This window comes from Giraffa tippelskirchi, chromosome 1 (assembly GCF_054371585.1).
Source record: "Giraffa tippelskirchi isolate mGirTip1 chromosome 1, T2T-mGirTip1v1.2.pri, whole genome shotgun sequence".
Classification (NCBI taxonomy): Eukaryota; Metazoa; Chordata; class Mammalia; order Artiodactyla; family Giraffidae; genus Giraffa; species Giraffa tippelskirchi.
This window is the reverse complement of record NC_137275.1, coordinates 112,511,758-112,539,658: the sequence shown is the minus strand read 5'-3', so window position 1 is coordinate 112,539,658 and position 27,901 is coordinate 112,511,758. Positions and strand designations below refer to the sequence as shown.

At 47.2% G+C, this 27,901-nt stretch overlaps 2 protein-coding genes across 2 annotated transcripts; one reads left to right on the top strand and one right to left on the bottom strand.

Moving 5' to 3' along the window:
• Nucleotides 1-4,619: 4,619 nt before the first annotated feature.
• LOC145515765 (olfactory receptor 5T1-like) lies at nt 4,620-5,612 on the top strand. The gene has a single exon (XM_081517128.1). It carries the CDS (start codon nt 4,620-4,622, stop codon nt 5,610-5,612), a length of 993 nt encoding a protein of 330 aa, XP_081373254.1.
• A 4,097-nt stretch (nt 5,613-9,709) lies between these two features.
• LOC145535216 (bcl-2 homologous antagonist/killer) lies at nt 9,710-11,885 on the bottom strand. Its single transcript, XM_081563565.1, has one exon. It carries the CDS (start codon nt 11,586-11,588, stop codon nt 10,953-10,955), a length of 636 nt encoding a protein of 211 aa, XP_081419691.1. The 5' UTR covers nt 11,589-11,885; the 3' UTR covers nt 9,710-10,952.
• Between the last annotated feature and the right edge of the window lie 16,016 nt (nt 11,886-27,901).

Below are 27,901 nucleotides of genomic sequence, written 5' to 3'. Positions count from 1 at the left end.
TACTTTTTGTCTGTGTGTGCTAAGTCATGTCTGACTCTTTGCCACCCCATGGACTGGCCCATTAGGCTCCTCTGTCCATGGAATTTTCCAGGCAAGAGTAATGGATTGGATTGCCCTTTCCCTCTCCAGGCTATCTTCACGATCCAGGGATCAAACCCACATCTCTTGCATTGGCAGATGGATTCTTTACCACTGGCACCACCTGGGAAACACTTTTTGTCTACCATTCCTCATTTCTCTACATTGAAATAGGTAATTGCTCTAATGAAGCATGACTAAGAACAGCACATGCCTTCATTCATAATCCACCTTTTGTACCTATGGCTGATTCATGTTGAAGTTTGACAGAAAACAACAAAATTCTGCAAAGCAATTATCCTTCAATTAAAGAATAAATAAATTTTTTAAAAAAGAAAAGAAATGGAGTAAAAAAAAATAGATCAGAGATACAAACGTGTATGACAAAGTTGTAAAGGACAAAATTATCAGGATATGTAAGTAAACATACTATTATTTTATTGATATGCCCCACATCAGAATGCAATAGAAGAGAATTTTTAAGATGGTTGATAGTATTAAATATTGGAATTCAGTTAGTTTAATTTCATGAGAATGATATTTTAATTTATATTGAGTGTCATGTAACACATAAGCTTAACTAAAACAAGAGCTACTGAGATTTTGGTTTGGAGTCCATTCATTATCCAATGCTTTGACAAAACTTTGATTTCCTAGCTCCCTATTTATTTATAATTGCCCCTTCAAGTTAAGAAAAATTTGAAACAAATTATAGTCATATTTAATATGTATAAATCCTTCACATATAATTAATACTTTAACAAAACATTTTAATGCATCTCATAAATAAAAACTCTGTTGTCATACTATGTTTATGTAGTCAAACAAAATATGCACCAAAATTTTGATCAATTTTATTCTTTCATTTGAAGGATTAAGTTGCTTTTGCTAAATCACATTAGGGGCTAAATCTGAGACTGTAATATTAAGGTTCTAGAATTAAATACCATATTTTTTAACTTCCACAACTTTTCTGTCTCAAACACATCAGTTAAATAAAAATTAGAATCAAAATAAAGCTAAAGTTTCCCTTGTAAAGGTTAGTGATCACGTATTTATTAAAGAATTTCTTTATTAGACCATCTCTTGAGGTATTTTTCAAAATTTGCCTGCATATTTTTTATTTTTACTGTATTTCTTATCTGCCTAATTCCTATTTTGAAACTGACTCTTCTCAATCAATATTTTTGTGTGTAATATATGGATTCTTGAAGGAGAAATATTGATAATAAAGGATTTTAAAAATGACTATATTTTTGATACTCAAATAATACATTTAGTATACCGGACTGGAAAAGTCAGTTTTCGTTCCAATCCCAAAGAAAGGCGATGCCAAAGAGTGATCAAACTACCGCACACTTGCACTCATCTCACATGCTAGTAAAGTAATGCTCAAAATTCTCCAAGCTGGGCTTCAGCAATACGTGAACCGTGAACTTCCAGATGTTCAAGCTGGTTTTAGAAAAGGCAGAGGACCAGAGTTCAAATTGCCAATACCCGCTGGATCATCGAAAAAGCAAGAGGGTTCCAGAAAAACATCTATTTCTGCTTTATTGACTATGCCAAAGCCTTTGATTGTGTGGATCATGATAAACTGTGGAAAATTCTGAAAAAGATGGGAATACCAGACCATTTGACCTGTCTCTTGAGAAACCTGTATGCAGGTCAGGAAACAACAGTTAGAACTGGACATGAAACAACAGACTGGTTCCAAATAGGAAAAGGAGGACGTCAAGGCTGTATATTGTCACCCTGCTTATTTAACTTATATGCAGAGTACATCATGAGAAACGCTGGGCTGGAAGAAACACAAGCTGGAATCAAGATTGCCGGGAGAAATATCAATAACCTCAGATATGCGGATGACACCACCCTTATGGCAGAAAGTGAAGAAGAACTAAAGAGCCTCTTGATGAAAGTGAAAGAGGAGGGTGAAAAAGTTGGGTTAAAGCTCAACGTTCAGAAAACTAAGATCATGGCATCTGGTCCCATCACTTCATGGGAAATAGATGGGGAAACAGTGCAAACAGTGTCAGACGTTATTTTGGGGGGCTCCAAAATCACTGCTGATGGTGATTGCAGCCATGAAATTAAAAGACGCTTACTCCTTGGAAGGAAGGTTATGGCCAACCTAGATAGCATGTTTAAAAGCAGAGACATTACTTTGCCAACAAAAGTCCATCTAGTCAAGGCTATGGTTTTTCCACTGGTCATGTATGGATGTGAGAGTTGGACGGTGAAAAAAGCTGAGCGCCGAAGAATTGATGTTTTTGAACTGTGATGTTGGAGAAGACTCTTGAGAGTCCCTTGGACTGCAAGGAGATCCAATCAATCCATCCTAAAGGAGATCAATCCTGGGTGTTTATTGGAAGGACTGATGTTGAAGCTGAAACTCCAATACTTTGGCCACCTCATGCAAAGAGCTGACTCATTGGAAAAGACCCTAATGCTGGGTAGGATTGGGGGCGGGAGGAGAAGGGGACGACGGAGGATGAGATGGCTGGATGGCATCACCGACTTGATGGACATGGGTTTGAGTAGACTCCGGGAGTTGGTGATGGACAGAGAGGCCTGGCGTGCTGCAATTCATGGGGTCGCGAAGAGTCGGACACGACTGAGCGACTGAACTGAACTGAACTGAATACCTTTAATGTTAATAAACTTGAAGGTGTTATAAGATATTTTATTAATATAACCATTCAAACTAAACTGGAAATTTTATAATACATTTGTGTGTGTATATGTTCTTTCAAGAGTAAGATATGAGTTCTTTGAATTAACAAAGAGATAAACATTTAATTATATATTAAATTTATACCATATACATTTCTCTAAGAATTAAGTAAGATTTTCCGTTTTGATTTGGCAACTCCACAATTGAAAATTTATTTATTCTACGTATTAAGAAAAATTTTCACGGGAAAGGAGGAACTATGTGGGAAAATGAAGACATGAGACTCTGTTTTCCTTCTAAAAGTGATTTTAAGCTGATTTGCTTATTCTCTATTTGATGTATGCTTGTCTCATTATAACAACGATATAGTGCATTTCATGTTAGTAATATAAGCCATTGGTAGGTCATTGAATTCAGCTCAGTCCCACCCACAGCAGATTTTTCACTCTTTTAAATAAATGTTGATTTAAATGCTGAAGACTTTAGGTACAGATACTGATGACCTTTTAACATTTTGCTTGTTTGTTATGCACTTTGCTTTCTTCCTACTCCACTGAATAAGCAACAGTCTGACAGCACAGGGAAATAGAGCCATAATAAAACAGTACATTGTGGTTTACCTAGTCATGTGCTTCTTTTAGCAATACCTTTTCTAAAAAGTTTTATTATCTGTCATCAGGAGATATTTACAGTCAGTGCTATTTATATCCAAGGGCTCTACTTCCCTGGATTCAATCAACTGTAGGTCCAAAGTATTGAGAAAATAATAATTTGCAGAGTTCAAAAAGTAAACAAATTTGCAGCACATCAACAATTATTTTAAAAGCATTTAAATTATATTTACAACCTTTTAGACAACATTTACATTATATTAAGTTTTATAACTAATCTATAGATGGATTCAAGTATGTGAGAAGAGGTGTGTTGCTTATATTGTAAACATCTCCCCATTTTATATAAAGAACTTGAGCATCTTTCATTTTGGTATTGGGAAGGGGGATTCTGGATCTACATGCCCCCCACCTAGGGATGACTGTATCTTATAGTAATTACAGAAAATTCAAGTACCAGAATGCCCAAGTGGTTAAGGCATTGAACTCAAGATCCAATGGATTTATATTCTTGTGGATTCAAACTTCACTTCTGGTACAAGTGGATCTGCTTAGGCTTCCCTGGTGACTCAGATTATAAAGAATCTGCCTGCAATGCAGGAAATCCAGGTTCGACCACTGGGTCGGGAAGATTCCCTGAAGGAATGGCTACTACGCACTCCAGTCTTCTTGCCTAGACAGAGGAGCCTGGCAGGCTGCAGTCCATGGGGTTGCAAAGAGTTGGACATGACTAAGTGATATCACAATAATTACAATAATCCTATTTCCCAGTAACCTGGGAACATGATAAAGTTAAGTAATTTTCACATTGGTTTTTAACATTTAAATTCAATACTATCTTCTGATGTAAATGTACTTGCTCATATTTTACAAATTGTAAATTTCAGGCATGCTGTAGAAAATCTGGGATTAGCACTCAGATATGAATTTTCTACTATAATAATGTTGGGATTAAAAACTCCTATATTAATTTGTCTTTGTGGGGAATTTTAAGATGACATCATATGAAAGTGAGCAGTCATAAATTCAACAGAAAATAAATTGGAAGTTAAACCATGTAAACTGGCACTATTTTTAACATGAAAATTTAACCAACAGCAATTAATTTATTTTTACAGAGTAATGCATCCACTTGGACTCAACTTTTAATCATTGGACTGTTCCCTCGCTGGAAAGCATTTCTAAGAAACAGACATGAGGATGTAATTGGTGGACTCTATTTTTGCCACATATTGCTTTTGGAACTGAAAACTGAGATGTCAGGATCACCATCAAATTTTGATTTATACAGAATTCAGATAAAAGATAGGATTGAGGTCACCATGTTTATACTGATGGGTTTTACAGATTATTTTGAGGTGCAAATCTTTCTATTTTTACTATTTCTAGCAATCTGTCTTTTTACAATGATAGGAAATTTGGGGTTGGTTTTCTTAGTCGTTATGGATTCCCAGCTCCACAACCCCATGTACTATTTTCTGATAGCATTATCATTCTTAGATGCCTGCTGTTCTTCCGTTATCATCCCCAAAATGATGATCAATTTCCTATCCGAGAATAAAACCATTTCCTTTCTTGGATATGCCACACAGATGTTTCTCTTTCTTACTTGTGGGACCAGAGAATACTTCATCTTGGCCACAATGGCCTATAATCACTATGTAGCCATCTACAACCCTCTTCTGTATTTAGTTAAAATGTCACCCAGAGTCTATGTGCCACTTATAATTTCCTGCTATATTGTTGGTATCTTGCATGCTACTTTACACATAGTGGCTACTGTTACCCTATCCTTCTGTGCATTCAATGAAATTAGACATGTCTTCTGTGACATCCCTCCCCTCCTTGCTATTTCTTGCTCTGAGATGTGCAAGAACCAGCTTCTAGTTTTCTATTTGGCAGCCTCTATTGAGATATCCACCATGTTGATTGCTCTGACCTCCTATGGTTTCATTCTGTTGGCCATTCTGAGGATGCATTCTGCTGAAGGGAGAAGAAAAGTCTTTTCTACATGTGGCTCTCACCTAACAGGAGTGTCCACTTTTCATGGTACAGTTCTCTTCATGTACGTGAGACCTAGTTCCAGCTATGCCTTGGATCATGACATGATTGTGTCCATATTTTACACCATCATAATTCCCATGCTGAATACCATCATCTATAGTTTGAGGAACAAAGATGTCAAAGAGGCAATGAAGAAGGAGTTTGGGAAAAACTGGTTTATCAACAAAGTGTATTTTTCACACTAAACATTAAATGGAAATAAATTCAGACTGATGTTTATCGTTTTCAAATCAAAAAGTTTTAATTAAAATATTTCCTTTTAGTTCATTAGTGTCTACCTATTATTCTTAGATACTTAAAATAAAGATTATAGTTAACCCACCACATATGCAGTGTTTGCACATGCAGGAAACTGTGGCATCTATATGCATCTATCTCCACATCACATGGGTATATAATATATATTTTATTATCAGCTTCCCTCATAGCTCAGTCAGTAGAGAATCTGCCTACAATGCAGGAGACCCAGGTTTGATTCCTGGGTCGGGAAGATCCCCTGCAGAAAGAAATAGCAATCCACTCCAGTATTCTTACCTAGAAATCCTATGGACAGAGGAGCTTGGCAGGCTACAGTCCATGGGGTCACAAGAGTTGAATACAACTTAGCAACTAAACCACCACCACCATGTGGAGACTTTATATATATATACATATACATATATGTATCTACAGATAAGCACATACATATGTACACACACACACACACACACACATATACACATATATAAATACTGGTTGTATTAGTTTGTTGGAGCTGATATAACAAAGTACCATAGACTGGTTGCTGAAAAAATAGAAATTTCCTTGTCTGGCTTACGTTACTTAGTATGACAATCTCTGAGTCTATCTATGTTGCTGCAAATGGCATGATCTCATTCTTTTTTATGGCTGAGTAATATACCATTGCATACATTTACCATATCTTCTTTATCCATTCCTCTGTTGGTGGGCACTGAGGCTTCTTCCACATCCTGGCTATTGTAAATATTGCTGCAATGAACACTGCAGTGCATGTATCTTTTCAAATATGGCTTTCTCCATGTATATGCCCATAATGGCATTGCTGAATCATATGGTAGTTCTATTTTTATTTTTTTAAGGAATCTCCATACTGCACTGTAAGTAGCTGCGCCAACTTACATTCCCACCAACAGTGTTGCAGGGTTCCCTTTTTCCACACTCTCTCCTGCATTTATTATTTGCAAATATGATATTGCTTAAAAGTGAATCTACAAAAAGGGCCCAAATGAACTTATCTACAAAACAGAGTTGCAGATGTAGAAAACAAACTTATGGTTACTAGGGAGTAGGGGGAGATTGGGATTGACATATATACGCTACTACATAAAGTATATAATTAATAAGGACCTACTATATAGCACAGGGAACTCTACTCAATACTCTGTAATGGCCTATATGGGAAAATAATGTAAAAATAAAAAGTGTGGATATATGTATTAGTATAATAGATTCATTTTGCTGTATAGCTGAAACTAACAGAACGTTGTAAATCAACTATACTTCAATAAATATTTTTAAAAAGAAATTTATTTTCTCACTATTCTGGAGTCTAGACATCCTAAATCAATGTAACAGCAGGGTTGATTGTTTTCTGACGCCTCTCTTCTTCATCTGTAGATGGCAGCCTTTACCCTCTGTCTTCACGCTAGTTTTTTCTCTGAATTTCAGTGCCCTAATCTCTTCTTGCTTGCTTAGTCTCCCAGTCGTGTCCAATACTTTGTGACCACATGGACTGTAGCCCAACAAGCTCCTCTGCCCAAGGGATTCTCCAGGCAAGAATACTGGAGTGGGATGCCATTCTCTTCTCCATAATCTCTTCTTACATGGTCAACAATTATATTAGATAAGATCTGCCCTAAAGGCATCACTTTCAGTTAATTGCCTCCTCAAGGAATATCTCCAAAGCAGCTACATTCTGATCTCCTAGGGCCTAAGACTTCAATATGCAAATATTGGATTTATTTGCATACCCACAGAGATATCTACACATGTAATCTTAATATTAAACGTATATTGTCATTTTCTGTCTCCATATAGTGCAAAAAGGATAGGTTCCCATTATAATTATAAGTGATCTGACTAGCTTGAGAAAATACAACTCATGTAGAGTAAAACAATACCTCACATATTCCAATCCTCTTTCCATGGAGTCAATGGCAACTAACTTCAGATTAAAACTGTGAAATAGATGAAACTCTGCTTCATCTATACATGTGCAGCAAACTAAACCCAGGAAACTAAACCCAGCATTTAATTCTGAGAGCGCAGATGATGGAGAAAATTCCTTATGTCACTATATGCTGTTTAATAGGGTACATTTTTTTGCTTTTACTTTTTTTTTTTATCCACAGCATGGACACTAAACCCATATTTTATTTCTTCACATCATACAGAGACTGCACTCATGCTTGCTAAGTCACTTCAGTCATATCCTTCTGTTTGCAACCTATGGAGTGTAGCCCACCAGGCTCCTCTGTCCATGGAATTCTCCGGGCAAAAATACTAGAGTGGGCTGCCATACCCTCCTCCAGAGGATCTTCTCAATGCAAGAATTGATCCTGTGTCTCTTATGTCCCCTGCATTGGCAGACAAGTTCTTTACTACTAGCGCCACCTGCAAAGCCCATACTTCTTGGCATTAGTATTTATCAGGATTATCACTTCATTGCAGTTGCTCAGTCATGTCTCACTCTTTGTGACCCCATGGACTGCAGCATGCCAGGCTTCCCTGGCCCTCACCAAGTCTCAGATTAACTCAAACTCAAGTCCATTGAGTCGGTGATGCCATTCAACCATCTCTGTCATCCCCTTTTCCTCCAACCTTCAGTCTTTTCCAGCATCAGGGTCTTTTCAAATGAGTCAGCTCTTCGCATCAGGTGGCCAAAGTATTGGAGTTTCAGATTCAGCATCGGTCCTTCCAATGAAAATTCAAGACTCATTTCCTTTAGGATGGACTGGTTGGATCTCCTTGCAGTCCAAGGGACTCTCAAGAGTTTTCTCCAACACCACAGTTCAAAAGCATCAATTCTTCAGTGCTCAGTTTTCTTTATGATCCAACTCTCACATTCATACATGACTACTGAAAAAACCATAGACTTGACTAGACGGGCCTTTGTTGGCAAAGTAATGTCTCTGCTTTTTAATATGCTGTCTAGGTTGGTCATAATTTTCTTCCAAGAGTAAGTCTCTTTTAATTTCATGGCTGCAGTCACCATCTGCAGTAATTTTGGAGCCAAAAAAATTAAAGTCAGCCACTGTTTCCACTGTTTCCGCATCTATTTGCCATGAAGTGGTGGAATCAGACACCATGATCATAGTTTTCTGAATGTTGAGCTTTAAGCCAACTTTTTCACTCTCTTCTTTCACTTTTATCAAGAGGCTCTTTAGTTCTTCTTCACTTTCTGCCATAGGGTGGTGTCATCTGTGTATCTAAGGTTATTGATATTTCTCCTGGCAATCTTAATTCCAGCTTGTGCTTCTTACAGCCCAGTGTTTCTCATGATGTACTCTGCATATAAGTTAAATAAGCAGGGTGATAATATATATAAAGGAGGAGCCTTGACGTACTCCTTTTCCTATTTGGAACCAGTCTGTTGTTGCATGTCCAGTTCTAACTGTTGCTTCCTGACCTGCATACAGATATCTCAAGAGGCAGGTCAGGTGGTCTGGTATACCCATCTATTTCAGAATATTCCACAGTTTATTGTGATCTGCACGGTCAAAGTCTTTGTCATAGGCAACAAAGCAGAAATAGATGTTTTTCTGGAACTCTCTTGCTTTTTCGATGATCCAACAGATGTTGGCATTTTGATTTCTGGTTCCTCTGGCTTTTCTAAAACCAGCTTGAACATCTGGAAGTTCACGGTTCACGTATTGCTGAAGCATGGCTTGGAGAATTTTGAGCATTACTTCACTAGCATGTGAGATGAGTGAAATTGTGCGGTGGTTTGAGCATTCTTTGACATTGCCTTTCTTTGGGATTGGGATGAAAACTGACCTTTTCTAGCCCTGTGGCCACTGAGGAGTTTTCCATATATGTTTGCATAATGAGTGAAGCACTTTCACAGCATCATCTTTTAGGATTTGAAATGGCTCAACTGGAATTCCATCACCTCCACTAGCTTTGTTCGTACTGATGCTTCCTAAGGCCCACTTGATTTCACATTCCAGGATATCTGGCTCTAGTCGAGTGATCACATCATCCTGATTATCTGGGTGATAAATACATTTTTTGTGTAGTTTTTCTGTGTATTCGGGCCATCTTTTCTTTTTTTCTTTTTTTTTTTTTTTTTTTTTTTTTTGAGTGGGGGTTGCAGTTTATTTTCAGATACACTCAGAGGGTGGGAGGTGGCCAGCCGGCTCCCTCTACGTCCCCTCCCTGCATTTGGTTTAATCAAGAACTCCTCTCCCCTGACCTCTGAATCCCTCAGCTGTGCAAGACAGACGAGGCACTTGACCCCACCATCAGGAGGGGCTCAGGCAGGTGTGGGGTGCGGAGGGTAGAGGTTGGGGGCGGAATTCAAGTATTCACAGTTCCTGTGCATACCCCCGGATTACACTGTGCCCAGGCCAGAAGGGAGGCCCCCCGTCCTGGGGTTCCTAGTGGTGTTTCTAGCCCTTCTCTTACTCGGAAACTTCAAGATGCGCTCCCTACTCCTCCTTCCTTCCCTGACAATGACAAACCACAGTCCTAAACCCTGTAGTCCAGGCGAGGCGGGGGCCCCTCCCTTCCTCCCCTGGAGTAGGGGGCTGTGGCGAGCTCTGCTTGTAGTGACGGGTGGGAGCAAGGGGTAACACGTGGGAGGAAGAGGCCCTCAGGAGCTCTGGCCTGCACCCCACCCCACCCCGAATCCCTGAGAGTCCACCTGCAAAGTCAGTATGGGCGGGGGCGGGGGGCTGGGGGTGGGAACAGGGGCTGGGGGGAGCCGAGCAGTACCTCATCCCACCCCCTGCTCCCCCAGTCCTGTTCCCAGGGAATGTGATGCTTAGGAAGGTCCAGGACTGGGCTCCACGCCCAGCTTTCAAGCTCAACCTTCCAGAGCTGCTGAATCTGGGGAAGGGTAGAGCTACTAACCCCCATAGCCCAGATGTCCTGGCTTTGGGCAGAGTGGTGGGAAGGGAGGGGTGCCCTCCCAAGGGTATTATAAAAAGCTAAAACTGTTAATGACAACTTGGGAGAAGTGGTTCCCAGCCTCTAGCTTCCCCAAGTTATCAGTCTCCCCAGCACCAAGCAGACAGGGCTGAGGGGGTCCCAGAGAGCTAAGGGAGAGGCCACCGCCCCCCTCTGAGAGGGGGCCCGTTAGCACCATGCAGTGTTGGAACACCCGGCAGTCTGATGGATGCCCCTGGGCAAGGGCCCTCCAAAGCTGGAGTGCTCACTTAACTAAAGCTTCTGTGCTCTTAATGGGGGGCAGGGGGACACCCCTGCTGGAGGGGAGGTGAGGGGAGAAGCCAGGGCCAAAGTCCACACAGGGGTCTCAGGACCCCAAAGGGCCCCTCCAGGAGTCATGACTTGAAGAATCTTCGTACCACAAACTGGCCCAACAAAACCACAGCCAGAACTATGACTACGTTCTTGATGGGGCCGTTCCCCAAGTCCAGGGCTGCCACCCAGCCACCCCTCTGCGCGATCCACCGGGCGATGCAGCGACGCAGCATGAAGTCGGCCACGAAGCGGGTCACCTGGCCCAGGAAGCCGGTCAGGCCGCGCTGGTAGACGTGGAGGGCCAGGCGGTAGCCGAAGCCCAGCAGAGCCACCACGCGGCCCCAGTTGATGCCGCTCTCAAACAGGCTGGAAGCGATCTTGGTGAAATACTCATAGGCATTGTCTGCTGTCGGCTGCAGGTGCTGCAGCATGGCCTGGAACTCCGTGTCGTAGCGCCGGTTGATGTCGTCCCCGATGATGGCGAGCTGGCGACCCACCTGCCCCATGGTGCTGCTGGGTTCTGGGTGCAAGGTGACCATCTCTGGGTCAGTAGGCGCAGCTGCCCCCTCAGCCTCCTGCTCTTGCTGATGGCGGTAAAAGACATAGCTGCGGAAGACCTCCTCCGTGTCCCGGGCTACCTGCTCCTCCGAGGTGGAGGAGGGGTCAGGCTCGTCGCAGCCCTGCTCGGGGGGACCTGGGCCTTGTCCGGAAGCCATTCCTCAGCTCCTTCCCGGACCCTGACCCTGGCCCAGGCCCGGGATGGCCCAGCGGGGCGGAGGCCAGAGGTCGTGAGGGGCCAGGGGCTGCTCCCAGGGTCGGGTCCCCAGGCCTCGCTTCCAGGAAGGGATGTCAGTGGATCCCCGGTGTCTGGAGTGCAGCCTCTGCCGGTCCCAGCGCGGCCCTAGGGACCCGCGGGGCTGTGGCGATCATAGAGGCGCCGGCAGCTCGCGGCTCCCGTCAGCTCCCTCTAGAGGAAGTCGCTCGGCGGCCGCCGGATGCGAAGCCACAGCCTGTGGCCTAAAAGATAACGAGTTTCCCCTCAACTCGAGATAAGGCCTGATTCCCCTGCACTGACTCCAATGGAACCCCGAGTATCCCCTCACAACCTGAAGGGAGGTCTGACTCCCCTGTTGCACTTCTAGAAAAAGCACAAGTTACCCTCCTGAACTCGACAGGAGATCTGACACCCCTTTTACAACTCGAGAGGAAAGCGGAGTTCCATGCCTCAACACGAGATGAGGCCTGACACCCGTCTTGAAACTCGATAGGAACCCCGAGATCTCTGTCGCAACTGGAGTGGAACCCTGAGTTTCCCGCCTCAATTCGTGATGAGGCCCTATTCCCATGCAGCAACTCTAGAGGAGTCCCAAGGTGCCCCCCGCAACTTAAAAGGGGGCCTGACTTCCCTGAGGCAACATGAGAGGTTCCCTGAAGTCCATGTCGCAATTAGAGAGGAACCCAAAGCTTCCAGCCACAACTCAAGAAACACCACGAGATTCCCACTTCAATGCAAAATGAGGCCCAATTAACCTGCAGTGACTCGAGAGCAAACCCGCACTCTGCCTCACAACTCGAAAGGAGACTTGACTTCCCTGAGGCAACACGAGAGGTTCCCTGAGGTTCCCTGAGGTCCCCGTCGAAACTTGAGAGGATCCCAAAGCTTCCCGTAGCAACTTGAGAAAAACCATGAGATTTCCCACTCAACACAAGATGAGGCCCTTTTCTCCTTCAGTGCCTCGAGAGCAATCCCAAGTTCCCTCTTGAAACTCGAAAGGAGCTGACTCCCTTTATGCAACTCAAGTGGTTCCCTGAAATACCCATCACAACTCTAGAGGAACCCCGAATTTCCAGCCACAACTTGAGAAGTGTCCTGTGTTCCCCACCTCATTTCGAGATGAGAGCCGATTCCCCTGCTTTGACTCAAGAGGAATCCCGACTTTCTCCTCGCACCTCAAGAGGAGGCCTGTCTCAGCTATTGAAATATGAGAGGAACACCAAGGTTCATGCCGCAAGTCGATAGGACACCGAGTTCCCACTCAACTTGAGATAAGGCCTGATTCCCCTGCACTGACTAGAATGGAACCCTGAGTTTTTCCTCACAACACGAACGGAGGTTGGACTCCCCTGTTGCACCTCTAGAAAAAGCCCAAGTTCCCACCTCACCTCGACAGGAGGTCTGACACTTCTTTCACAACTCCAGAGGAAAGCAGAGTTCCATACCTCAACACGAGATGAGGCCTGACTTCCCTGTTGCAACTCGAGAGGAACCCTGAGATCCCTGTTGCAATTGGAGAGGAACCCCGAGTTTCCCGCCTCAACTAAAGATGAGGCCCTATTCCCCTGTAGCAACTGGAGAGGAATCCCCAGGTTCCCCTTGAAACTCAAAAGGAAGACTGACTCTCCTGAGACATTGCGAGCGGTTCACTGACATTCCCATCGCAACTCGAGAGGAACCCCCAGATACCTGTCGTGATTTGAGAGGAATCCCGAGTTTCCCACCTCAACTCAAAGTGAGGCCGGATTCCCCTGCAGCGATTTGAGGGCAATCCCGAGTTCTCCTTCACAACTTGAAAGGAGGCCTGGCTCCCCTGAGGCAGCATGAGAGGTTCCCTAAGGTCCCCGTCGTAATTCGAGAGGTACCCCGAGCTTCCTGCCACAACTTGAGAAAAACCACGAGATTCCCCCCCCTCCAATGTGAGATGATGCCCAATTCCCCTGCAGTGACTCTAGAGTGGCGCCACTTCCCCTTCGCTACTTGAAAGAAGATTTGACTCCCTTTTGGCATCTCAAGAGGTTCTCCGAGATTCCTGTCACAACTCAAGAGGAACCCCGAATTTCCCACCACAACTCAAGAAGAACCCCGTGGTCCACACCTCATCTCAAGATGAGGGCCGATTCCCCTGCTTCAACTCGAGAGGAACCCCGACTTCCCCCTCGCACCTCAAGAGAAGGCCTGTCTCACCTATTGCAACTCCAGAGGATCCCCGAGTTCCCTGTCGCAACTTAAGAGAAACCCCAAGTTTCCCGCCACAACTCGAGATGAACCCTGAGTTCCCCTTCTCAATTCGAATTGTGGCCCGATTCCCCTGAACTGACTCAAGAGTAACCCCGAGTTCCCTATCTCTATTCAACACGAGCCCCAAGACCCTGATGCAACTGCAGAGGTCTCCCAAGAAGAGCCTACACCACCCCAATTGGAGAAGAGCCCTCTAATACAACCAGAGAGGAAGCCTCATATCGCAACTAAGCAGGAGGTCCACCGTGCCACAAATAACCAGTAGCTTCCTGCACTTCACAACTAGAAAAAGCACCCCTTCTCATTACACCCATAGAGGAGTCACTCAACTCCCAATTTGAGAAGAGCACTCTACCACATCTAGAGAGGAGCACAATTATCACAATTGAAGAGGAGTTCCCCTGCCACAACTAGAGAGTTGGCTGCAAACAACAACTAGAGATCAGCCGACCCACAGCAAATAAAGAGTGCACCCCCACTGCAATTGGAGTGGAGCCCATGCCACATCAAGAAAGTAGCTTCCCATACATTTCACTCAAACGGGGACCAGCTTGCACATCACTACTAGAGAGGATCTCCCCCACTGTAGCTCAAGAGGAGTCTCCACCACACCTTTAAAGGAACCCCGAGTCACATGCTGCAACTCAAGAGGCACCCCGAGTTCCCCACTGCAATTTCACAGGATCCCTAGGCTGGCACAAGAAAAGGGGCCACTGCAACAAATGACAGAGGGGCTTTCCAGCCAAAACTGAAGTGGATTCCCCAGGCACAACTCGAGAGGTGTCCCCCAGGATATCACACCTAGAGAGAAATCCTTCTGCCTCCAGTGGAGACAAGCTCCCTGAAAGAAGTAGAGTGGAGGCCCTCACAACTAGAGAGCAGCAATCCCATGAATAGAGTTGAGGAATCCATAGTGCCAAAAGCAGAGAGGACCTCCCATGTGGAGACACGCACACCCCAACCTGAGAGGACACAGCCTCGCCCCTCAAGAGAAGCCCTCCACCACAACTTGAGAGGAACCCACTGGACATCACATGTAGAGGGGAGCCCCTCTTCTGCTAATACAGATGAGCCTCACACCACAAGGAAAGAGGAGCTTTCACACCACCACTAGAGAGAATCAAAGCCCCCACAACTACAGAGTGGACCTCGACCACAATGATAGAGTAGTCCCTTGTCAAAACTACTGAGCAGCCACCCGTCATTGCAACAAGACATGAGCCATCCTGCACATCCTTGCTAGAGACGAGTTGCCCCATGAGAACTCGACAGGTGGCCCCACCCCAAGTCTCCAAGAACCCAGAGGACCAACCATGATTGAGGAGAACACCAACTTCCCGGCCACGACTCCAGTGCAATCCTGCATTCCGTGCTGCAAATCCAGAGGAACACTGATTTCTCGCTGCACTTTGAGAGCAGCTCTCAGTCCCCTGTGGCAACTCTGAAGGAAACCCCAAGTTTCCAGGAACAACTAGAGAAGAACCCCAAGTTTCTCCTGCAATTCGAGAGGAGGCCTGACTCCCATGCTGCAACTCGAGAAGAAACACAACTTCCTCACCTCAACTCGAGAGGAGTCCTGACTCCCCTCTTGCCACTCAAGAGGTATCCCCAGATCCCCATCCCAACACAAGAGGAAGCCCGAGTTTCCCGCCACAAGTTGAAAGGACACCAAGTTCCACCTCAACTCAAGATAAGGCTTGATTCCCCTGCTTCGACTCGAGAGGAATCCCGACTTTCCCCTCGCACCTCAAGAGTAGGCCTGTCTCACCTATTGCAACTCCAGAGGATCCCCAAGTTCCCCATCACAACTCAAGAGAAACTCCGAGTTTCCCGCCAAAACTCTAGAAAACCGTGTGTTCTCCACCTCAGTTCGAGATGTGGCCCGATTCCCCTGCAGTGATTTGAATGGAACCCCGAGTTTCTCCTCACAACAAGAAGGGAGGTCTGACTCCCCTGTTGCAACTTGAGAAAAATCCCAAGTTCCCCGCCTCAACTTGATAGGAGGCCTGACACACCTATTACCACTCGTGAGGAAAGTGGAGTTCCATGCCTCAACAGGAGACGAGGCCTAACTCCCCTGTTGCAACTCGAGAAGAACCCAGGATCCCTGTCGCAACTGGAGAGGATCCCTGACTTTCCCGCCTCAACTTGAGATGAGGCCGTATTCCCGAGCATCGACTCGAGAGGAATCCCGCGGTTCCCCTTGCAACTCAAAAGGATGCCTGACTTCTCTGAGGCAACCCGAGCGGTTCCCTGAGATCCCCATTGCAACTCGAGAGGAACCCTGAGATACCCATCACAACTAGAAAGGAACCTCGAGTTTCCCGCCACAGGTAGAAAGGACACCGAGTTCCCCCTCAACTCAAGATAAGGCCTGTTTCCTCTGCTGTGACTCAAATGGAACCCCGCGTTTCCCCTCACAACATGACGGGCGGTCTGGCTCCTCTGTTACAACTCGAGAAAACCCTGAGTTCCTCACCTCAACTCGACAGTAGGATGGACACCCTTTTTACCACTCAAGGGGAAAGCAGAGGTCCATGCCTCAACACGAGACGAGGCCTAACTTCCCTCTTGAAACTCGAGAGGAACCCTGAGTTTCCCGCCTCAACTCAAGATGAGGCCCTATTCCCATGCAGCAACTTGAGAGAAATCCTGAGGTGCCCCTCACAACTCGAAAGGAGGCCTGACTCGCCTGAGGCAACCCGAGTGGTTCCCTAAGATTCCTGTCACAACTCAAGAGGAACCCCGAGTTTCCTACCTCAACTCAAGATGAGGTAAACTCGAGAGGAGTGCCTCAAAATTAGAGCAGAGCAATCCTGCGACAAACTAGTGAGGAGATCCCAGTGCCAAAATTAAAGAGGATGCCCCACCTCACGGAGACAACCCACCAGTATTGAAAAGGAGGCATCACCGCAGTTTGAGAGGAGCTCTGGGTCCACTGCCTCAACTTAAGAAGAGCCTTCCACAGCAACTTGAGAGGAACTCAGAGTTGTGTGCTATACTTGAGAGGAACACCAAGTATCTGCCACAAATTGAAAGGAGCCCCAAGTCCTCTGTTGCAACTCGAGAGGGACCCCGAGTTCCCCACCACAACTTGAAAGGATCCCAAGACACCTGCTGCAACTTGAGAGGAGGCACCACCAGAACTCAAGAGGAGCTCTGAGTCCCCTGCCTCAACTCAAGAGGAGCTTGCTCAGCAAATTGAGATAAGACCTCAGGACAACTAGAGAGGAGCACCACGCCACCACAAGAGAGGAGCCCAGGCACACATCACTACGAGAGAGGAGCACCCATGGCACAATTAGTTCAGTAGAGCTCCCCACTACTAGAGAGGAGCCCACACATCACATCTGGAGAAGAGCTCCACAGCACATTTCAGCTACTGAGGAAAAGCCCTACCCAATGCACCTAGAGAGGAGACCCCCACCACAGTTAGAAATTTGACCACCTACCACAATTCAAGAGTTGAACCCCACTGCAACTAGAGAGGAGCCTTATGGATAAAACTAGACTGGAAACCCCACCACAACTAGAGATCTGCCCCTTGCACACAGCAACTACAGTAATGACTGCAACAACTTGAAGGAGCCACCAGATCACAACTAAAGGGAAACCCCCAGTACAGTGCAACTAGAGAGAGCCCCTGGCCACAACTTGTGTGTTGACCATGCACCACAACAAGAGAGAAGCATGCAAACTGCATTTGGAGATGACTTACCCACATACCGTAATGATTGAGGAACACCACTGCCCAACGTAACTAGAGAGGAACCACTGAGTGCTTTGCTGCAACACGAGAGGAGCCACTGGCCCCAGTGACAGAGGAGCCCCCATCAAAACTGAAGAGGTTTCCCTTGCCACACGTAGAGAGGTGACCAGCAAGACATCACACATAGAGTGGAGCCCCTCTGCTGCACATAGAGACGAGCCCCATGAAGTAAGTCGAGAGGAGGTTCTCACAAGCAGAGAGGAGCATCCATGTAAAAATTTGTGAGGAACACCGAGTGTCAAAAGAAGAGAGGAACCCCCTTCACAGCCACCCATCACCACCTAAGAAGAGAGACCACTGCAACTCTAGAGGAGCCCCGAGTCCACAACCACAACTGAAGAGGACTCCACTGCTATTTGAGAGAAGCCACTGGCCACAAGGTGAGAGTATGCCCCCAGACATCATACCTAGAGAGGAGTCACTCTGCGGGAAATATAGATGAGTCCCCCGACCACAACAAGAAAGGAGGCCCCTTCACATTGCAATGAGAGTGGACTACCCTCAGATGTTGCAGCTGAAGAGCCCCTCACTATAACTAGAAAGGAGCCTGCACACCACAACTAGAGGGTAGGCCACTAGCACACCACAACTAGAAAAGAGCAGTCACACCACAGCTAAAGATAATCCTTAACCACAACTAGAGAGGAGCTTGCACATCACAATTAGAGAGAATCAAACCCACCACAACTACAGAGTTGACCCCAACCACAACTAGAGTAAAGACCCATGCCCAAACAAGTGAGTAGCCACTGGGAAATTGCAGCAAGAGAGGAGCCATACTACACATCCCTGCTAGAGAAGAGTCGACGCAAGACAACTTGTGAGGAGACTCCCCCGCAACTCGAGAGGAACCCTGAGTAACCTCCAATAGAGAGGAACCCCAAGTTCCCCACCACAGCTTGAGTGGAACCCTGAGACCCACGCTTCAACTCGAGAGGAACACTGAGTTTCCACCGCAACTCAAAAAGAGTTACGAGTACTCTGCTGCAACTGGAGAAGGACCCCAAGTTTCTCTCTGCAACTTGAGAAGGAACCCGTGTTCCCAGCCGCAACTCGACTGGATCCCCTGGTCCCCTGTTGCCACTTGAGAGGAACCCTGAGTTGCCTGCCTCAACCCAAGAGGAGGCCCAACTCCCCCAGGTGCAACCGGAGAGGAACCTTGAGTTAACCTGCCATAACTCAAAAGGACCCCAAGCACCCTGCTGCATTTAGACAGAAGGCAAGACCAGAACATGAGAAGAGCTCTGAGTCTCCTGCCTCAACTCAAGAGGAGCTCTCATGGTATACTGAGACAAGACATCAGCAAAACTAGAGAATCACCACGCCACTACAAGAGAGGAACTCAGGCACACATTACTACAATAGAGGAGCACCCACAGCACAATTAGAGATGTGCAGCTTGCCACAACTTGAGAAGAGCCCACATACCACATTTGGAGAACAGCCCCACCTCACATTGCAACTATTGAGGAAAACCCCTGCCCAATGCAACTAGAGAGGAGACTCACCACCACAACTAGACAGTGGACACCCACTTCAACTAGAGAGGAACCTTCTGGATAAAACTAGATTGGAAACCCCACCACAACTGGAGAGTATCCCCTTGCCCACAGCAAACAGAGTAATAACTGCAACAACTCAAAGGAGCCACCACACCACAGAGAGAAATCCCCTAGTACAACGCAACTAGAGAGAGCCCTAGTCCACAACTAGTGTGTTGAACATGCTCCACAATGAGAGAGGAGCAGGCATCCCAAATCTGAACAAGAGTCCCCTGCATACCACAAAGATTGAAGAACACCACTTCCTAATGCAACTAGAGAGGAACAACCAAGTCTTTTGTTGCAACAGGAGAGGAACCACTGGCCACAATGACAGAGGAAACGCCCACCAAAACTAGCGAGGTTTTCCCCGCCACAAGTAGAGAAGTGTCCACCAAGACATCACACATAGAGAGAATCCCCTCTGTAGCAAATAGAGAGGAGCACCCTGAATTAGCTCGAGAAGGGGCCCTCATAAGTTGAGAGGAGCAACCACAATAAAAATTGTGAGGAATACCTAGTGCCAAGAGAGGAACCCTCTTCAGAGCCCCCCATCACAACCTAAGAGGAGGGACCACTGAAAACCGAGAGGAGCCCCAAGTCCACAACCACAACTCAGGAGGAGGACTCTGCCGCTTAAGAGAAGCCACCGGTGACAATGTGAAGGTATGCACACAGACATCATACCTAGAGAGGAGTCACTATGCGGTAAATATAGATGAGTAACCTCCAACTCAAGAGGAACCACGAGTTCCTTGCCACAGCGCAAGGGGCACCCTGAGTCCCGTGCTGCACCTCAAGAGGAACTTCAAGTTCTTCGGTGCAACTCGAGAGGAACCCCGAGTTCCCCGCCTCAACTCAAGAGGAGTCTCGACTCCCCTGCTGCTACTTGAGAGGAACCCCGTGTTCCCACTGGAACTCAAGATGAGCCCCACGCCCCCTGATGCACTTTGAGAAGATTCCCAAGACCTTCACTGCAACTCAAGAGCAACCATGAAAATCCAGCTCAGCTAAAGAGAAGCACTATTCCCCATCATGAGGACAGCCCCAGGAAACAAAGACAGAGGAACTCCCCCACCAGACAGAGAGGATCCCCTTACCACAACGAGAGTGGGGTCCCCAGGACATCACACCTAAAAAGGAGTCACTCGGCCACAAATAGAGATGAGCCCACTGAAGTATCTCAAGAGGAGTTCCGCAAAATTAGAGAGGAGCAATCCCATAAAAAACTAATGAGGAGACTCAGTGCCAGAAGTAGAGAGGACGCCCCACCCCATGGAGACAACCCACCACAACTCGGGAGAAGGCATCACCACAACTGGAGAGGAGCTGAGTCTCGTGACTCAACTAAAGAGGGGCTTTCCATGGCAACTGGAGGGGAACTCCTAGTTCCTCTGTACTCGAGCAGAACACCAAGTACCCTCTACAACTCAAGTGGAGCCCTGAGTCCACTGCTGCAACTCTTGAAGAACCCCAAGTTCCCTGTCACAATTTGAAAGGACCCCAAGTCAAGAGGAGCCCTCACAGCAAATCGAGATAAGTCCTAAGCACAACTAGAGAGGAGCACCAGGCTATCATGAGAGAGGGGCCCAGGTCATATCACTACAAGAGAGGAGCACCCACAGCACAATTAGAGAAGTGCAGCTCGCCACATCTAGTGAGGAGCCCACACACATCTGGAGAAGAACCCCACTGCACATTGCAAATATTGAGGAAAACCCCTGCCCGTTGCCAATAGAGAGGAGACTCCCACCACAACTAGAGACTTGACCACCCACCACAACTAGAGAGTTGAACCCCACTGCAAATACAGAGGAGACTTCTGGATAAAACTAGATTGGAAAACCCACCACAACTAGAGGGGAGCCCCTCACTGAAACTCGAGAGGAATCCCCTGATTCATCTCGACAGGATCCACTGCCTCCTTTTAGAGGAGTCCCCCGTGTGGGACCTCCCACAGCATATTGATATGTGCTTCCTGAGACAAATAAAGAGGAGCCCACAACCTCAAGTACAGAGATGCTCTCACCACAACTCGAGAGCCCCGTGAACACCATAGTTAGCTTGGAGTCCCCTGCCACAACAATAAGTTTCACCCTGCCACAATTAGAGAGGAGTGTGCATATCGCAACTAGAGAGAAGTTACCCACAACTAGCCAGGAGCCTCTGGAAATTGACTTAGAAAGGAGCCTGCAGGCACAACAGTAGACAAGCACCCTGCCACAACTCCAGACGAGTCCCCTGCTGCAACTCAAGATGGACCCCAAGTTTCCCACTGCAACTCAAGATAAACCCCGAGATCCCCACTACAACTCGAGAGGAGGCCTTTCTCCTCTGCTGCAAATCAAGAGAAATTTCGAGTTACCCAGAGCAACTCAAGAAGAGCCCCAAGGCCCCTGATGCAACTCGAGAGGCTTTCCAAGAGGAGCCAAACCCACCACAATTTGAGAGGAGCACTCTACCACAACAGGAGAGGAAACCCCATACCACTTCTAAAGAGTAGACCCCCTCCCCACCCCGCCACAACTAGAGAGGAGTCTGCAAACCACAACTAGAGAGGAGCTGAAACAAAACGTCAGTTGACCCCACTGCAACTAGAGTGGAGCCCAATGCGTAAATATACAGTAGCGTACCACACATAACAATGAGACAGGAGCCAGCTGCTAATCGCTACTAGAGAGGAGTTGCCCTATGCAGCTTGGCCCAATCACAACTATAAAGGAACCCCAAATCACCTGTCCCAACTCAAGAGGAACCCTGAGTCCTCCACTGTAACTCTATAGGAGCCGTATATCGTCACAAAGAAGGAGCCCCTGGTGACAAACAGAGAAGCCCCCCTCCAAAACTGGAAATGATTCCACTGCCAAAATTAGAGAGGTGGCCCTCTGCCACAAATAGAGACGTGGACCCTGACATAACTCGAGATGAACCTCTCACCACTAGAGTGGAGCAACCCCATGAAAACTAGAAAGGAGACCTCAATGCCACAAGTAGAGAGAACACCCTCCCCACAGAGAACATCCAGAGGTGGCACCACTGCAATTAGAGAGGAGCCCCGAGTCCCTACCTGAACTTGAGGGAAGACTTATTCTAAAACTCAAAAGAAAACTATGGCCACAATGAGAGAGGAACCCACTGCCAAAACTGGAGATTGTCCCACCACAACAACTGGAGAGAAGACCCAGGACATCGTACCTAGAGAAGCCCCCCTCCACCACAAATAGAGACGAGCCTCTGCTACAAGTCGAGTAGAATTCCCTACCACCGACAGAGAGGAATAACCTCGACACAACTAGAGAGTAGATGTCACATGCAACTAGAGAGCAGCCCCCTGAACATCGACAATTGAGAGGAGCATTCCTGCACATCGTGATTAGACAGAAGCCTCCTTTCAAAATTAGAGAGGAGGCTCCCATGCCAAAACTAAAGAGGAGAGGCCATGTGGTAATTAGAGAGTAGGCTCACGGATATCACACCTGAAAAGAGTGCCTGTGCACATCGCTACCAGAGAGTAAATCCTCTCCACATTTTGAGAGGAACACTCAACCACAACTCTAGAGGTGACCTCTGCACACCATAACTAGAGAAGAGCCTCACTAACACAACTCAAGAGGAGATTGCACAACACTAGAGAGGAGCCCACCAACACAACTAACAGTTGACCCCCCATACCAACTAGAGAGGAACCCCATGCTGCATGTAGTTTAGCCACCAACACATTGCAACTAAACAGAAGCTACCCTGCACATTGCTACTAGAGAGGAGCCATCCCACCACGGCTTGAGTGGAGGCACCACCTCAACTTGAGGGGAACACCAAGTCCCATGACGCAACTTCGAGTTGGTGAGGAGTCCCTCACCACAACTAGAGAGGAGCCCACACACTGCAACTAGAGAAGAGCCCACCCAGACACCACATGAAGAAATGAGGCCCCACACCCCGCCTCTAGAGAGGAGCAGTCTCATACACCACGTCTAGAGAGGAGGCTTCAAATACTACGAAAGAGTTGCCCCTCAAGCCACAAATAGAAATGAGCAAGCAAACTGCACCGAGAGAAGAGCCTCACAGCATAATGCAACAAGATAGGAGTTCCCACTCCACAACTAGAGAGGACTTCCCCAGGCACAGCACAACTAGAGAGGTGCACCCCGGCGCATCACAACTTTGACCCCAACTGCCAAAACTAGAGAGCTGAATACATGCCGCAGCTAGATAGTTTGATCCTCAGGTACAATTAGTGAAGAGCACACAACTGCAACTAGAGCAGAGCCCCCATCCCATACATTGCATCTAGAGTGTAGAACCACTGCCACAACTAGAGTGGACACCCCTGCCACAGGTAGATAGGAATCTGCCCCACACATCACAATTAGAGAAAAGTGCACATGTACATCAAAACTAGAGTGGAACTCCCACACGGATCATAATGAAAGAGGAGGCCAAGACCACAACTAGAGAGGAGACCCATACTGCAGTTAGAGCTACCCCCCCACCCCCCGAATATAGCCATTGGAGAGGAGCATACCTACACATCACAATTAGACAGAAGCCCCCTGCCATGAGTAGAGAGGAGCCCACCATGCTGCAACTAAAAAGGACTCCTTCTGCCACAACTATAGAGTAGCCTCCTGAAAATCACAAGAAGATAAAGGGTCTCTTCACATCACAATCAGGAGCCACCTCATCACAATTTGAGAAGAGCACTCTACCACAACTAGAGAGGAGCTTCCCCTGCCACAGCTAGAGAGGAGTCTGCAAATGACAACTAGAGAGGAGCCGACCCACCACAAATAGTGTGCACCCCCACTGCAACTAGAGTAAAGCCCCATGATGCAACTAAACAGTAGCCTCCTGCACATTGCAGCTAGACAGAGACCAGCCTGCACATCGCTGCTAGAGAGGATCTGGCCCACTGAAGCTCGACTGGAGGATCCACCACAACTTTCAAGGAAGGCTGAGTCACCTGTTGTAACTCAGGAGGCACCAGGATTTCCCTGCTGCAACTTGACAGGAGCGCTTAACTTAACAAGAAAAGGAGCCACTGGCCAAAATGACAGAGGGGCTCCCCAGCCAAAACTGAGTGGATTCCCCCAGCAAAACTAGAGAGGAGTGCCACAGGACTTAGAGAGAAGACCCTTCTGCCCCAAATAGAGACGAGCTCCATGAAGTAAGTCGAGTGGAGTCCCTCACAACTAGAGAGCAGCAATCCCACTAATTTTAACGAGGAACCCCTAGCACCAAAAGTAGAGAGGACCTCCCCCGTGGAGCCACCCACACCCCAACCAGAGAGAACACAGCCCTGCAACTCAATAGGAGTTCGCTGGACATCACAGAGAGAGACAAGTCCCTCTGCTGCTAATAGAGATGAACCTCACACCACAAAGAGAGAGGAGCTTGCACACCACAACTAGAGGAAGTCAAAACCACCACAACTACAGAGTTAACCCCAACCATAACGACAGAGAAGTCCCAGGCCAAAACTAGTGAGTAGCCAACCGACATTGCAACAAGTCATGAGCCACCCTGAACATCCCTACTAGAGATGAGTCAGCCCAAGACAACTCAAGGGGAGGCCCCACTGCAAGTTGAGAGAAATCCTTAGTATGCCCCCAACTCGAGAGGAACACCAAGTTCCCCATCACAGCTTGTGTTGAACCCTGAGTCTTGTGGTGCAACACGAGAAGAACACTGAGTTCATGCTGTGACTCGAGAGGAGATCTGAGTCTCCTGCTGCAACTCTAAAGGAACCCCGAGTTCCCCGCTGCAACTCTAGAGGAGGCTCGAATCCCTGTTGCAACTCGAGAGGAACCATGAGAATCCACCTAAATTCAAGAGAAGTCCTATTCCTCATCACAATGAGAGCCCCCAGCAACAAAGACAGAGGCACTTCCCCACCTCTGAGCTGGAGAGGATGCCCTCACCACAACTAGAGAGGTGCCCCCAGGACATCGCACCTTAAAAGGAGCCACTCTGTCACAAATAGAGATGAGCCCACTGAAGTAGCTTGAGAGGATACCTTCAAAATTATAGAGGAGCAATCCTGAGAAAAACTAGTGAAGATTGCCCAGTGCCAAAATTAGAGATGATGCCCCACCCCACAGAGACCACCAACCAAAACACGAGAGGCTGTATCACCACAACTCGAGAGGACCTTTGTGTCCCCTGTCTCACCTGAAGAGGAGCCTTCCATGGCAATTCAAGAGGAACTCCTAGTTCCGCACTGTACAAGAGAGGAACACTGAGTACCCGCCACAAATCAAGAGGAGCCCCAAGTCCACTGATGGAACTCGAGAAAAAACCCAAGTTCCCTGCTGCAACTCAAAAGGTACCCATGTACCCTGTTGCAACTCGAGAGGTGGCACCACCAGAACTCGAGTGGAGTTCTGAGTGCCCTTCTTCAACTCAAGAGAAGCTCTCACAGTAAATCGAGAATAAGACCTCAGCACAACTAAAGAGTAGCACCATGTCACAACAAGAGAGGAGCCCAGGCACACATCACTACAAGAGAGGAGCACCCACAGCACAATTAGAGAAGTTCACCTTGCCATAACTAGAGAGGAGCCCACACACCACACCTGGAGAAGAGCCCCACCACACATTGCAACTATGGAGGAAATCCCCTGCACAATGGAACTAGAGAGGAGACCACCACCACAACTAGAGACTTGACCACCCACCACAACAAGAGTGTTGACCCCCACTGCAAATAGAGAAGAGCCTTTTGGATAAAACAAGATGGCAAACCCCACCACAACTACAGAGTAGGTCCTTGCCTTCAGCAAATGGGGTAACGACTGCAACAACTCGAAGGAGCTACCACACCACAACTAGAGAGAAACCCCTACTACAGTGCAACTAGTGAGAGCCCCTGACCACAACTAGTGTGTTGGCCACGTGCCACAGCATGAGAGGAGCTTGAAATCCACATCTGGAAAAGAGTCCCCCACAAACCCCAATAATTGAGGAATACCATTGCACAATGCAGCTAGAGAGGAACCACTATGTCCTTTGCTACAACACAAGAGGAGCCAATGGCCAGAATGACTGAGGAGCCCCTCACCAAAACTGGAGAGGTTTCCCCCATCACAAGCAGAGAGGAGTTCATAAGATATCACACATAGAAAGGAGCGCCTCTGCCACCTATGGAGACACACCCCCTGAAGTAAATTGAAGAGGGCCTCACAAGTAGAGAGGAACAACCACGCTAAAATCTGTAGGAACATCTAGTGCCAAAAGAAGGAAGGACCCCCTTCAGATCCCCCCATCACAACCTTAGAGGAGGGTCCATTGCAACTCGAGAGGAGTCCTGAGGCCACTGCCACAAGTCAAGAGGAGGACACCACCACTTCTCAAGAGAAGCCACCAGCCACAATGCAAGAGGAGGCCCCCAGACGTTATACGTAGAGAGAAGTCACTCTGTGACAAATAAAGATGAGTCCCATCACCACAACAGGAAAGGATGCCCCTGCACATTGCAATGAGAGAGAACTCCCCACAGATATTGCAACTAAAGAGCCCCTCACCATAACTAGAAAAGAGACCACACATTGAAACTAAAGAGTAACCCACCAGCAAGCCACAACTGGAAAGGAGCAGGCACACCATAGCCAGAGATAATTGCCCATGACAGCTAGAGAGGAGCCCCCACTGATACTGGAGAGGAGCTCACCAGTACACTGCAACTAGAAAGAAACACCCATGCCACATGTAGAGAGGAATCCTCAGCCACAACTAGAGACCCCCACTGAAATTTGAGAGGAGCCTCCTGCTTCATCTCGACAGGATCTGTTTCCTCTTTTTAGAGGAGCCCAAACCCCACACAGCAAATTGATATGTGCCTCCTGAGATAAATAGAGAGGAGGCCACCACCTTAAGTACAGAGATACCCACAACACAACTGGAGATTCCCGTGAAGACTGAAACTAGCATGGAATCCCTGCCACAACAAGAAACTTGCACCCTGCCACAACTAGCGTGGAGCCTGCACATCACAATTAGAGAGAAGTCCCCCACAACTAGACAGGAGCCCCTGGAATTCAACTTAGAGAGGAGCCCGCCGGCACAACAATACACAAGCCTCCCACCACAACTCCAGAGGGTCCTGCATTCCTCATGTGGAGAGAGCCCCATACAAACTGAGAGATAAGCCCCCCTGAACATCGCCACTAGAGAGGAACATACCCACACATCACAATTAGACAGAAATCCTCTGCCATGAGTAGAGTGGAACCCACCATGCCACAACTAAAGAGGACTCCCACTGCCACAACTAGACAGTAGCCTCCTGCATATTGCTACTAGGAAAAGACCCCCTTCACATCACAAACATAGAGGAGCCACTCCCAGAACATTTTGAGAAGAGCACTCTACTGCAATTAGAGAGGAGCCCGACTACCATAACTAAAGAGAAACCCCAGTGCCACAAATAGAGGGGAGTTTGCAAAGGAGATCTAGAGAGGAGCCACCCCACCACCAAAAGTACTGGAGGGGAGCTCTGAGTCCCCTGCCTCACAAGAGGAGCTATCACGGCAAATCCAGATAAGACCTCAGCACAACTAGGGAGGAGCACCATGCCACCACAAGAGAGGAACTTAGGCACACATCACTACAAGAGAGGATCACGCTCAATTAGAGACGTGCAGCTTGCCACAATTAGAGAGGAGCACACACACCACATCTGGAGAAAAGCTCCACCACACATTG

What these genes read in the sequence shown, in the direction of transcription:
- LOC145515765 (XM_081517128.1), top strand. Translation starts at nt 4,620, where the DNA reads ATGTCAGGATCACCATCAAATTTTGATTTATACAGAATTCAGATAAAA.
- LOC145535216 (XM_081563565.1), bottom strand. Translation starts at nt 11,588, where the DNA reads ATGGCTTCCGGACAAGGCCCAGGTCCCCCCGAGCAGGGCTGCGACGAG.